The sequence below is a fragment of the Triturus cristatus genome, chromosome 11 (genome assembly GCF_964204655.1).
Source record: "Triturus cristatus chromosome 11, aTriCri1.1, whole genome shotgun sequence".
Taxonomy (NCBI): domain Eukaryota; kingdom Metazoa; phylum Chordata; class Amphibia; order Caudata; family Salamandridae; genus Triturus; species Triturus cristatus.
This window is the reverse complement of record NC_140594.1, coordinates 737,284,312-737,297,924: the sequence shown is the minus strand read 5'-3', so window position 1 is coordinate 737,297,924 and position 13,613 is coordinate 737,284,312. Positions and strand designations below refer to the sequence as shown.

The 13,613-nt window shown below is 55.0% G+C and overlaps 2 protein-coding genes across 9 annotated transcripts in view; one reads left to right on the top strand and one right to left on the bottom strand.

Moving 5' to 3' along the window:
* The window catches only part of DOCK10 (dedicator of cytokinesis 10), a 1,791,775-nt gene that overhangs the window by 1,324,991 nt on the left and 453,171 nt on the right, over positions 1–13,613 (bottom strand). The gene's annotated exons all lie outside the window — the stretch shown is intronic.
* On the top strand, positions 5,990–6,673 carry LOC146785391 (uncharacterized). The gene has a single exon (XM_085635134.1). The coding sequence runs from the start codon at positions 5,990–5,992 to the stop codon at positions 6,671–6,673; it is 684 nt and encodes a 227-aa protein (XP_085491260.1).

The window sequence follows — 13,613 nt, the reverse complement described above, 5'->3', positions numbered from 1 at the left end:
GTATCACATTCGAACAGTAATCAGCAGACCCAGACATATTGCAGTGAAAATGTGCTCAAGGTGACACTGAACATTCGTCACTGCCACGTACAGACAATTAGGCTCACTCTAGCTGTTTTTGACACCAAAGCCACCACAACTCCCTCCCCCCGGCTTCCTCCAAACGAGCTTGGTTTAAGGCGGCCTCTGCTCCGGATGCTAGAGCTACTACAGTGCCTCAATTACCTGTCTGCCCCTTCCAAGACGGAGCGCATCCAGCTGCATGGGCTACTACTGTGTCCTCCTCAATCTTTTGTCTTTTCCACCCAGAGTGCCACAAAGCCCCCCCCCCCCCCACCCAATGAGACACACACCAGGCTCTACTATTGCTTTAGAGGCTACTCATAAAAATAAATCAAAAATTATAAAGGGGCACACTTCCAGTTGAATTGCCCCTGAGTTAGAAAAAAAACACATTAACATCTAACATCAACAACCGCACACTATTTCGGAATTTAGCACTTAAGGTGCCTGTGAAATTCGCCTTGAGCAGAAGTAAACAAATAGAAAAAAAAATGTCGGCTGCACGCTCTTTTTTCTATTTATTTTACTTTAGTAACAATCGCGGCACTTGCGCTTTTACCGCTCTTTAGCTGTAAACATCCTAAACAAAAGCGTAAGTGCCGCGATTCCTTCAAAAGTAAAGAAATCGAAAAAAATATAGGAAAAATATATTTTTCTATTTCTTTACTTTTGAAGCAATCGTGGCACTTACGCTTTAGTTGTTTGTTTACAGCTAAAGCACGGGTGCCGCCCTTGTAAGCAAAGAAAATGAAGAGAATGCCGGGCCCCGGGGGAAGCAGAGTCGCAGACTAGTCTTACCCCGGGGTCAGTCGCGCAGGGGAGGACCAGGTAGGGTCAAAGGGTGGAGTTAGGGGGTGGGTATAAGAGCGCAGGGGAGGAAAGCGACTTCCTCTTCCTGCGCTCGGAACCATCGGGAAGGTTTAGCGAAGGAATTGTGTGGGGCGTAGTGTAGGGCTAGGGCCTGGACCGTTTTCGGCATGTTCAGCCGTTTGAGAGTGTTGGGCAGGGGCGGCCGAGTATGGCGTACGACGGCAGCGACGGTGTGGTGGTCGCTGAGGAGGTGAGGCGGGCGTTGTTGGTTCTTGGGCGGGCAGGGCGGGAGGATCTCCTCCGGCCCGGTGTGCTGGGGGAGGCGTGGGTGGGCTTTGAGAGGGCCCCGCGGGCGGCTTCAGCGGGGGTGGCGGCGGCGGTACTGGCATGTCAGGAGGAGCCGCTGCCACCGCCACCACCGTGTCAGTCAGGGCTGCGCGGGAGGGGGCGGGGCACTCGGCGCTCGTGGCAGGCGCGCGGAGGCCGGCGTAGGAGCCTGCCTCTGCGTTTGAATTTACCCCCGCTGGAATTTCATGCCCCCGGGGCTGAAGGGGGCGTGTCTGCTGCTCCGGCCGCAGAGGAGCTGCTCTCGGCGGCATTTTCGGACATCGGTCAGGCTGGTGTGGTGGAGGGGGCGGCGGCCATGGGGGCTATGGGGCCCGGGGATGCTCTGCTGGTTGCTGGGGAGGGCGGGGAGGAGGAGGCGGTGGCGGCGGATGATGGGCCTCTTGATCTGTCTCGGGGGTCTAGGGCCTCTACCCCCGGTTTGGCAGGTACTGGCGCGGGGGGGGCAGGGAGGGGGGGTTGTCTTGGGACCGTCCAGAGGTGTTGTGACGCAGGTGGTGCCCACACAGTCTGCTTTTGGGCCGCCTGGAGGGGGGTTTCAGGGCTCCCGCCCCCCCCTCCGCTCCCGGGTTGGGGCGCTGGGATGTGGGAGGACAGGCTCTGGGAGCAGCACATTTTGGCGCAAGTGGCCGCAGCGAGGAGGGCGGACCAGAGCGCGGGGAGGGTGGGGGCGGGGTGGGAAGTGGAAGTCGAGGGGCCCCCGTCGCCCACTTTCGAGGAAGAGAGGTGGGTGGAGCAGGAGGAGTTGCTGAGAGCGGAGACGGCAAGATCGCGGGCGGGGGGGAGTGTCAGGGGGCCGCGGGGGCAGGCAGGGACGGCCAGGACGGCTTTGAGGCCCGATGGTGCTGGGGCCCACTCAGGTTCGAGCGGCCTGAGGGGTAGGGGGGATCCAAGCCGGCGGCTGTCGGCAGAGTCCGGGGGAGTACGGCGGGGCCCAAGACGGCCCCATGTCGCAGTCACGAAGCAGTAGGGCGGTCCGCGGCGGCCATCCCTCCGGCGCGGGAGCGGGCGACGGAGGCGGGGGTGACGGGGTCACGGGTGTCTGGCACTGTGAGTGGCAAGGGTGTGAAGAGAGCGGTGAGAGAGGTGTTGTGGATGCCGGAAGGTGTGGAGGCAGAGGTGGAGTTGGATTATGGTGAGGAGAGTGAGGAGCTTGAGGACGGGGAGGTGAGGGATGACTGTGACCTGACGAGCGCGGGCAAGGACAACAGAGAGGTTGGTGTGTTACAGGTGCCCCAGAGAACGGCGGACAAAGAGACGGCAGTGACACGACGGGCGGCCCCTTCCGGAGGACGGCCCAGCGAGCGACATCCGACATTGGCAGGTGAGCAGGCTTGGTGGTCTGTGTGGGATGGTGGCCCAAAAGATGGGAGGAAGAAGGCTTGTAGGTCGATTGGGGTGGGAGACGGTTCAGTGAGGGACGCTGGGGAGGCTCCGAAGGGCGGGCTCGCGAAAAGGGACAAGTCGGTCGAGGGCAAGGCGGTGACTTCGGCGGGGGTGCAGACGGAGAAGGATGACGGGCCTGGGGACAAGGGGGACAAGTCAGGGGTTAAGCTCCCAAAAAAGCTGCCCTACATGGGTTTGGCTATGCCCTTGGGGTCGCATCTGTCCGAGAAGATTAGGGGTAAGATCTGGAAACACGAATACATGGATGTGTTTAAATTGTTGCATAGGGAGGTGCAGGCCAAGGAGGGCTCACAGGAGGAGGAGTGGGAGCTGACTAGGCGGCCGAGGGTACCCGTGACCATGGAGAATTGGACCTCGGCATTTCTTATTTATGCCAGCATTTATTGCGAGAAACATCCTGACAGGGCGATTGCATTATGGAAGTATGTGGACATAATTAGGAAGGCTCAAATGCAGTTTGGGGGTTTCGCCTGGCTGAGTTATGATGAGGAGTTCAGGGCGCGGGTTAGCGCAAACCCCGAGAAGCATTGGGGTGAGGTGGACCAGGAATTATGGATGCAATGGATGGCGTCAACGCATTCCTCAGCATCGACGCACACGGCTAGTGGTTTGCCAGTAACGTACCGGTCTTTTCAGTCGCGTCCCGCTCACGGTGGGGCGGGAGGGAACGCAACAAGTACAGGGGGCGCAGGACAGGCCAGCAAGCCCGGCACTTACAATACTGGGGCCTGTTGGAGCTACAATCGGGGATATTGTTCCAGGTATCCGTGCAAGTTCAAGCACAAATGTTCTAAGTGCGGGGGGAAGCACCCCCTTACGCAATGTTTTACGCTCACCACTCCTTCCGAACAATGGAGGAATTCCAAGGGTCGGGGACAAGCTGGACAGAAGGGCTCCTACACCGGTTAAGGTGGAGGCGATGGCCCCGTGGCTCTCCCTTTACCCGGATAGGGAGGCCGCCTTGAAGATTCAGTGGGGCTTTACGGAAGGTTTTCGGGTCGGTTATCAAGGTCCCAGATCACGGAGATGGGCCGACAATCTCAGATCAGCGCAGGAATTGCCGGGGGTGGTGGCGGCCAAACTCTTGAAGGAAGTGGAGGAAGGGAGGATTGCGGGCCCCTTTTATGCCTGGCCGATGGAGGATTTGATTATTTCTCCGTTGGGGGTGGTGCCGAAAAAGGAGGAGGGTGAGTTTTGCATGATTCATCACCTTTCGTGGCCAGAGGGACAGTCTGTGAACGATTTCATCGCGAAGGAGGATTCACGGGTGCTTTATGCGTCGGTGGATGATGCGATCCGCCTTGTGCGGGTGTGTGGGCCGTGGGCGGAATTGGCGAAATGTGATGTGAAGTCGGCTTTCCGCCTGCTGCCCATTCACCCTGCGGATTTTGCGCTCCTCAGAATGCAGTTCGGGGGGGCCATCTTCGTGGACAAAGTCCTGCCCATGGGGTGTGCGATTTCATGCGCATTGTTCGAAATGTTTAGCACTTTCCTGCAGTGGGCATTTACGCAGCTGAGTGGGCATCGGGATGTCACGCACTATCTGGACGATTTCCTGTTCCTCGGGAGGGCGCGTTCCGGGGACTGTGGCAGGGCTCTGACAGGTTTCCAGGAGTTGGCGAGGCAATTTGGGGTCCCTTTGGCACCTGAAAAGACGAGTGGGCTGTGTTGCGTGTTGACATTCTTGGGCATTGAGCTGGATTCCATTCAGTGGACAGCGAGGCTCCCGGCCGCAAAGGTGGTGGAAATTCAGGAGTGTCTCCAATGGGCGATTGGTGAGAAGAGGATGGCGTTGAGGGCGGTGCAGCGGCTGTTGGGGTTCTTGAACTTTGCGTGCAGGGTGGTCAGGGCGGGACGGACGTTCTGCAGGCGGCTCGGCATGGCCATGTCGGGGGCAGTGCTTCCACACCACAGGGTCAGGATCACCATGGGTGTGAGGGCGGATCTGCGGACATGGCTGTTCTTGATGGAATTCAATGGGGTGTCTTTGGACTTTGTGGAGGAAAGAACGGTTTGGCAAATCCAAATTTACTCTGATGCGGCTGGGGCGGCTGGTTTTGGCATTTTCTGGGATAGGAGGTGGTGCGCCGAGACTTGGCCGGATCACTGGATGAAGCAGGGGAGGAGCATTGCGTTTTTGGAATTCTTCCCTTTGTTGGTGGCTCTTGAAGTGTGGGGTCCCGAGTTTCAGAACAGGGCGGTGTTGTTCCATATGGACAACATGACGGTGGTCGAGTTGGTCAACCGACAGAGGGCAAGGGATCTGAGGGTGTTGCGTCTGTTGAGAAGTTTCATGCTGAAGTGTTTGCGTCTGAATGTGATTTTTCGAGCCAAGCATGTGCCGGGGGCGAATAATGACATTGCGGATGCTTTGTCTCGTTCGCAGTGGCAGCGATTCCGGCGATTGGCACCTGGAGCGGATCTGTGCAAGACGGGGCTGCCGGATGGCATTTGGGCCCTGGGGGAGTGAGGGTGGTAGGCCTAGTGGAGAATTCTGTTGCTGCTACCACCAGGCGGACCTACAGACTGGCGTGGGCGGAGTTTGGAGCTTTTATGGGCTGGAGCAGGGATTCTGCCTCTGGGGAACAGGCGACGGTGGAGCGAGGAGTGTTACAGTTTGTACTGCACTGCATGGACAAGGGGTTGTCGGCTGCAACCATTTCAGGGAAGTTGGCAGGAGTGTCATTTTATTGTTGTTTGTTTTTTGGTTTTGACCCTACAAAGAGTGTAATTGTGAGTAGGGTGCTACGGGGTTGGAGCAGGGAGAGAGCGGGGGGGGACTCTTCCGAGGGAGGCTATAACGTTTGAGGTGTTGGTCTGGTTGGTTGCGGCGTTACCGCTCTGTTGTTATGAGGAGTTTGAGGTTCGGATCTTTGGCTTGTGTATGATTTGGATGTTTTTTGGGGTGTTTCAGAATTGTTGGGCACACGTGCGGGGGAGGGGCGGAGGTATGAGGAGATCAGATTGGATGCTGGGCGCCTGGGCATTTGGCTGGGGCGGTCCAAAACAGATCAGTTGGGCCGGGGCAAGTGGGTGTGGTTGAATGAGAATGGTGGTGGGAGTGTATGCCCGGTGGCTGAATGGAGGTCATTTGTACTGGCTACGCAGGTAGGGGAAGGAGAGATTTTCTGTCATAGGTCAGGGGCACGGGTGACGGCGGGGCAGTTGTTGGCAGTGCTGCGCATGGCATTGGTGCGTGTGGGTTTGGAGCCGGCAGGGTTTGGAACTCACTTGTTTCAGATTGGGGCGGCAACGGCGGCGGCCCGGCTGGGGTGGTCCTGGGATAGGATTCGGTAGATTGGTAGAAGGAGGTTGCGGTGCTGTGAGCGGTATGTGAGGAAGTGATGGGGCTAGTCGTAGAGAGATGGAGACTGTGGGGGATGGGGGGTGGCTTCTTTTCTGTGTGTATCTAACATTTGTTTCTCCCTTGGGTTGCGTGGGAGGGCCTGGGGCCAAGACGGTCACATGGATTGTGGGGCATTCCTTTGTGCACTGGGCATCGAAATATGCGGAGCAACAGGTGTACGGCCGTAACCTGGGACTCAAAGGACAACATCACGAGGTGCACTGGTGGGGAAAAGGGGGAATGCGATGGGGGGCACTACTGCCCTGGCTCGCGAAGATGGTCCCACAGAAGGGTTGCCCGGATCTGTTGATCGTCCATTTGGGGGAGAATGATTTGGTTCGGCTGTCGGGTTTGGAGCTTTTACAGCTGATGCAAAGAGACTTGGAGGTACTGAAGCACAGGCTGGCAGGGACTTGCATTGCCTGGACTGAATTTGTTCCGAGGAGAATCTGGAGAGGCGCTATTAAGCATGGGGCAATTGAAAAGGCGAGACAGAAACTTAACAGGGCAATGCGCGTTTTTTGTGGTGAACAAGACATTAAGGTGATCAGTCACCCGGGACTGCGACTGGAGGAACCGCTACTTTTTAGGTATGACGGGGTGCATCTTTCCAGAATGGGGAACGCGTACTACATGATGGAAATGAGAGATGTGGTCAGCAAGCTCTGGAATGAGGCAATCTGGTGTCGCAGGGATGTGTGAGCGGGGGGGGGGGCGGTGTCTGCGTGGTCCCGGCCTAGGGGGTGGGGCAGGTATCCACCCTAAAGGGGGCTACCTGGTTGGCGGTACTTTGGAGGGGTGGGGGGAGTCATTAGCGGGCACACCCATCCCTCGGGGGGGGGAAGAGTGAACGAGGTGGGGGTAATGAAGGCATTAGTTAAATGGCCGATGAGAGCGGGGAGGATGCAAGGAGGTTTGTGGAATGGTGAGGAACGGAAGGGGCATGGAGTGGTGTAAAAGGGGAGTGTGGAGTGGGTGAAAGGAGTGAAGGATTATGGAGTGTTGTGGGGAAGTTGTTATTCAGGGAATGTTTGGTTATTGTTTATTGTTGTGCAGCCTGGTCCTAATAAATGGCCTTTTACGCTTAAGACACGGTGTGGTCTGTTTATTGCGCGATGCCGGGCCCCGGGGGAAGCAGAGTCGTAAACTAGTCTTCCCCCGGGGTCATTCGCGCAGGGGAGGATCAGGTAGGGTCAAAGGGTGGAGTTAGGGGGTGGGTATAAGAGCGCAGGGGAGGAAGGCGACTTCCTCTTCCTGCGCTCGGCACCATCGGGAGGGTTTAGCGAAGGCCACCCACCCACCCTGCAGTTGGGTTGGGGTTTAGGGTTGGCTAAAGCGTGCCAGTTTAGGACAGGCTGCGAGGGCTGGCGGTACTTTGGAGGGGTGGGGGGAGTCATTAGTGGGCACACCCATCCCTCGGGGGGGGAAGAGTGAACGAGGTGGGGGTAATGGAGGCATGAGTTAAATGGCCGATGAGAGCGGGGAGGATGCAAGGAGGTTTGTGGAATGGTGAGGAACGGAAGGGGCATGGAGTGGTGTAAAAGGGGAGTGTGGAGTGGGTGAAAGGAGTGAAGGATTATGGAGTGTTGTGGGGAAGTTGTTATTCAGGGAATGTTTGGTTATTGTTTATTGTTGTGCAGCCTGGTCCTAATAAATGGCCTTTTACGCTTAAGACACGGTGTGGTCTGTTTATTGCGCGAAAACCAGGTCACACGCGGTCTCCCCAAAGTTAAAGTAGCAACAGTTTCTTATTTCTACTGCTAATTGTTTTCAGTGCAGTCTAGGATCTATGTCTTGTCCACACACTTCAGCCTATAAACTTAGGCGGTAGAAAATTATTCGATCGCACAGATGTCCTCACATAATGCAAGAGGAGGGGGCACGTGAGTAGTCCGAGGCGGTTCCAATCCCGAAACGTGGAGGTTCTAAAACCAGCACTGCCACTGCACACATACATTCAAGCCGCGACCATCCCAATTAAATGCACGCTACCAAAAAATAAATCAGTTGCCTGGCGAAAAATGTCATGGACCTTGCCACGTTGTTAAGTGTCCTGACATATTCCCTTCACGTGCAATGCAGATGCCAGCAGCTTAGCACCCAGCTAAGTCAGAGCAGGAAAGTCAGCACTAACAAACGGTGCGAGGAGGTGGTTCAACATATAACGATGCCGACTTTGGAGCAGGAAACAGGGTTCGAGTCTTAGCTTGGGCTGCATCATCTAATTATAATTAAATAAACCGAGATCTTGTGCAGATTAAATATAAATAAATAAACTGCGTGGGGTGAGGGCGGGGTCAGGAAGCTGCCAGAAAGCTGCCAGATGTGGAAATGCAAGCAGCAAAGAAAACAAGTAGTCCCTAATTAAAAAGATAACAGCCAGCAATGTAAGGTAACTGTAGCTGGTCCATGCTGCTTCCTCCAGAAAGGGAAGACAATGAAAGTGACATATTGGACCACCAGCCAACAATAAGTGAGATAAGAACAGCAATGCCAGATTCCACCAATGGCAAGCAACAAAACACAGACAAATGCAATAGGTGGAGTTTCACTAGTAATGCTGATTACTTGATGCCTCGTAGAGGCAGCTGCGCTGCCTATGCAAGACCTAAAAATTGAATTCCACCTGGCTCATTTCTCAGTTAATGGAGAGGGAAATTAAATTTGTCTATGCAGATCACGTTAGACATTGTAAGAAGCACTGGCTAAAGCAGCTGAAATGCACGCGGCTGTGAGCATGGCAAAACCTTCCACTCTGTGGTTCAGACAGGAAACAATGCGATCACGTATGCAGAAAAGGGAAGCTCCACACAGGCTGGGAAAGCTATTACCGTGCAGCCATTATCTGCAGACACTGAGTCTGCCTTTAACATTCGAGGTAGAATTCACTTGGCTGTCACAGGCGGTGCTCGGCCCCATACCTCAGCAGCCCTGGGAGGTTTTTTCTCCAAAGGTTTAGCATGAACGCAGTCTTTGTTATCTGGTGCTGGCAATCGCAGGTGGGAAGGGGACAGAGTGAGCGCTGCGATTCTTCCATTAGGAGTGCCAGATAGCTCTGATGGGGCACAATCAGAATTCGATGCTCTGTGCTCAACCCCGAGATTCTTTGTACATCAACCTATGAATTCCTGCTGCTGAAAGCAGTCAAAACATCAGAGAGAAATACTGGGAGCAAATAAGAATAATCAGATGGAATTGGAACCAGCATTATTCGAGTTCTGAGTATTGCGTGTGGCATTTAGGGGGTTGGATATTCTTACTGAAGACACACATTCGAGGTCATAACATCTACCCAGGTGGTGAAAACTGTAACAAATGGAGTGCCTGGGTGGCCGAATGATAATATTGTCCATCTATGTTCTCTAATTAGTTCTCCATGGGCATCTTAGAGCATACTTTACTGGACTGGTTTGTTATCGCCTGGCATCAATGGAGTCCTCAACAGCTGAAAGAAGATAGTGCTTTGTCTCTTCTGGGTAAAGTGCTCTTCCTTCAACTTTGGGCCACACTTATATTCTATTTGATAAACACAACCTTGAACTATGTCTTTTGGATGAACTGCAGAAGCTGTGTAGGAATATCACACCGTCAATGACTCAATTCTCATACATTTGCATGATTCTATAGCCGGTCATCCCCAACTCCAATTTCAGTGAGTAGAACCATAGCTGTCTCATTGTCTCAGGATGGAACTGCGTTTGCTACTGCTTAACTTGCCTCCTTCAGGATCATTTGAAAAAAAAACTACCCTTTATCTTGCAAACTGAGGTAATACCCCTCTGACAACTTTAGCATGTTCTCCACTTGATTATTAGTTAGTCATGTCTGTGCTATTGGTACCGCAACATAAAATAAAATAGCATAACATAACCTAAGTAGAGCGTGAAATACCACAACAAAATGCAACATAATGTAACCTGTGAGCTTCTCCATCTTAGTCTCAGCCCTCAGACTGTTTTTGATCTTGGATCTTTGCAACTTGTCAGCTTGTGGAGTCCTAGTAAGTTGTTTTTTGTAGGGTTACAATCGGTGAGTGAAATTTGGCAGCATTATCTTCAGCACCACCAGTGGCATTGTAAGGGTGCCACGGACCAACAATGAAGGGACATGGACCCCTAAGGGCCGCGGTTTAATGGTAAAAGACACCCTTAATGTGGTAATGGCCCCTCACCACTGGGCCCCAGTGTCATTGCAACTGCCGGACTATTGATAGCTACTCCCCTGAACACAAATACATTAAGATGGACGTAGTGGGGGGAGGAGCCTAGCGCTTGACCAAGATGGCCGCGTGAGCTTTGAGCTCCCGAGACCCTCGTGCCCTCCGTCGTCTATCCTGTATATAATCCTGTTTGTATGCATGGCATCGTGTAGATGACTTGTCAGGGAGGCGATCGATGCCACCCGAGGTCGAATCGCCCACCGGGAACCGGAGTTATGCATGGCGGAAGATTGAGGCCCATCTCCGAGGGATGCCAGGGGCTCGAGTTGGCAGGATGCCCGACCTCTAATTGAACAACAGCGGCCAGGCGAGGTGTGAACTGCCGGACGGAGGTCCCTATCCTTTCACTTTCACTTTCTCGCCTTTTGTCTGCCCAGCCCAGGGAGTGCTCGCGTCTGCTTTATTATCATTTGGACGCTCTGCATGCCACACTGGCGACCCATCGTAAGACGGAGCACTCCTGATCTCTCTCGCTGAGAGAGGGCAGTCCTGTGTGAACCGACTTGCTTGAGCCCACCATGTCGGGCAAAGCAGAGGTGGACCGGCCGAAGCCCAAGGCCACCAGGCGGGGAGCCTACACTCAAGCCAATAACATGGACCGCTATGCCCAGCAGAAGGGGTCACCGGGTGCACCGAGCCAGTCCCCGGACACACAGAAGACTGCCTCACCCTTGGCCCCGGAGCTCTCACTGCAGGATGTCATGGGTGCACTCGACGGGCTGCAGACTTCGATTGGGAGACAGTTTGATGCCCTGGAGCACAAAGTGGATACCATCTTGGTGGATGTTAATCTGATCCGCGCGGATTTGGGCAAAACAAATGAACGGGTCAAATCCCTGGACATCAAGACCACGGGCCTCGCCGATGATGTCTTGGACCTGCAGACCGAGGTCCGTAAGTTGCGGACCGAGAGTGATCTCGCCGCCCGTCGGCTGGAGGACTTCGAGAGCCGGGCCAGGCGCAACAACGTGCGCGTTATCGGGGTCCCGGAGTCCTCGGACGAGACTTCAGTGGACCTGCTCGTGGAGGACTTGGTGCTCAATCATCTGCAGCCTAAGGGTCTAGGGAAGTTCTTCGCAGTTGAGCGGGCCCATAGAGTGCCGGGTGGGCGGCCCAAGGTGGGAGCCACACCGAGGCCGATCGTCGCCCGGCTCTTTCATTTTCGAGACCGGGACGCTATCCTGCAGGCCTCAAGGGTAACGGGCCCGGTCCCCTTCCAGAACGCGTCGGTGAATTTCTATCCTGACTTCACCCAGCAGGTGCAGAGGCAGCGGCAGGGCTTCCTGGGGGTGAAGAGGAGGCTTCGGGAGAGGGAACTAAAATACGCCATGCTCTTCCCTGCCAGACTACGTGTGGTGTTTGAAGACCGAACATTCTTCTTTGAGTCGCCTGCCATGGCGGATGAATGGCTGGACGCTCTGCCTCGACGACGCACGGAAGAGAACACTGCCGTAGACGGGGACAGTGGCCGGGATGAACAAGGTTGATGTCTTCGGAACCGGACTGACTCGGACTGACTTTAGATAATGACTTGCAGTAAATACGGAGGTTGTGGGAGGACGAGGGGAGCTCTTTCCTCCCTTAGGGTACTTTTTGTAGATTTTGGGTTTGGTAGGGCGACAGGCACACTGCAAGTTGGGGGGGCTTTGTAAGCTGCAGCAGGGGTGCAGGGTGGGGGGGGTTTCCGGGATTTTGGGTTTGTTGTTGGGGGGTTTGTTTCCACAAGGCATAGTGATTATTTCCAGGACTGTTCCATGGTGGCTCTTCGGGTGTGGGGTGGGCCTCTTTACGTTTGGGGATGGGGGGTAGGGGTTTAAGTGTTATAAGCTGGAATGTTAATGGTTTGGGGGATCGCATTAAGCGTGGGATTGTTTTGCAATTCTTGAAACGGTCATTGCCGGATGTTGCCCTGCTGCAGGAGACGCATCTTATAGGTAATACGTGCTATGCCCTGAATAGGAAGGGTTATAAATTCATAGCTCATTCGGGATTCTCCTCTGGGTCCCGGGGTGTGGGCATCCTCATCAGAGCCTCGCTACCATTTGAGGTGGACTCCGCCATTGTTGATGATAGGGGGAGATTTCTGGCGGTGGCGGGGCGGTGGGAAGGAAGAACTTTGGTTTTAGTTTCGGTTTATGTCCCGCCGGCCCTGCAGGCCTCCACGTTCACAGATCTGGGTAGGGCCCTGCTGGATCTCCCGGGGGGTATGCTTGTAGTGGGAGGTGATTTCAACGCTGTTGGCTCCGGCCTGCTGGATAGATACCCGCCCAGAGACACTGGGGGGGCTCAGAAGTGGCTTCCAGACTTTCTAGATACGCTTGGCCTGATAGACTGCTGGAGGCTCCGGCACCCCACACAGAGCCAATACACTTTCCACTCCGGGGCGCATGGTAGCCTTTCCAGGATTGACTACCTACTCACTCTGGCTGCGCATGCCTCATTGGTGTCTGAGGCCAGGCACATGGCGCGTGGTATATCTGACCATTCGCCGGTGTGGGTCAGGCTGGATCTGGGTCGAGAGGGAGGGGGAAGGGTGGCCCCTATCAACCCTTGGTATTTCCGAGACCCCAAGATGCGCAGCGCGCTGGTAAAGACAGTAGATAATTTTTTCAAGGACAATCAGGGATCCGTGGACTCGGCAGTGTCGCTGTGGGAAGCATTTAAGACCGTGCTGCGAGGGGAAGCCCTCTCCCTTGTAGTGGCTGCCAGGCGGCGGAGAGATGGCGAGGTTTTGCAGGTTGAGGAGGAGATCACGGCTTTGGAGGGAGCGCTGGAGGAGGAGGTTACAGAGGCCTCACTGCATGAGCTGTGCTTGAAGCAATCCGAGTATAAGGACCTGGTGACGAATGCCGCTAAGACCCTCGGTAGGGAACAGCAGGGCCGTCTGTATGATGTTGGTGACAAGGCCGGGAAACTCCTGGCTTGGCTGGACAAAAAAGAACGGGTCAATAGAGTAGTGCCGGAGTTGACGGGAGAGGGGGGAGAGGTGATTGTGGAACCTGAGAGGATTGTGCAGTGTTTCTCGGACTATTTCCGTATGGTTTATGCCTCAGTGTCGGACAGGCCGCCCGAGGACTCGCGTGACCTCCTGCGTGATATCGCATTGCCCTGTCTCTCTGATATAGATAGGGACGATCTAGATGGTGACATAACGGTCGATGAGGTGGCGGGGGCTATCCGCGCGTTGAACTCGGGCAAGGCCTCGGGTCCGAACGGCTTGCCGGTCGACCTGTACAAGCTGTTTCCGGATAGGGTTGCCCCTCACCTGCGCGCCATGTTCGTGGAGGCGCGGGGGAGTGGGGCCCTCCCGTTGTATAAGCGACTGGCGACGATTGTGGTTATACACAAAGAGGGCAAACCCCGAGATAAGTGCGCCTCGTATAGGCCTATCTCACTCCTTAACGCAGAGCCGAAAATTCTGGC

Bases quoted from the DNA above. Each gene is read 5' to 3' on its own strand.
- LOC146785391 (XM_085635134.1), top strand. From the start codon at position 5,990: ATGGAGACTGTGGGGGATGGGGGGTGGCTTCTTTTCTGTGTGTATCTA.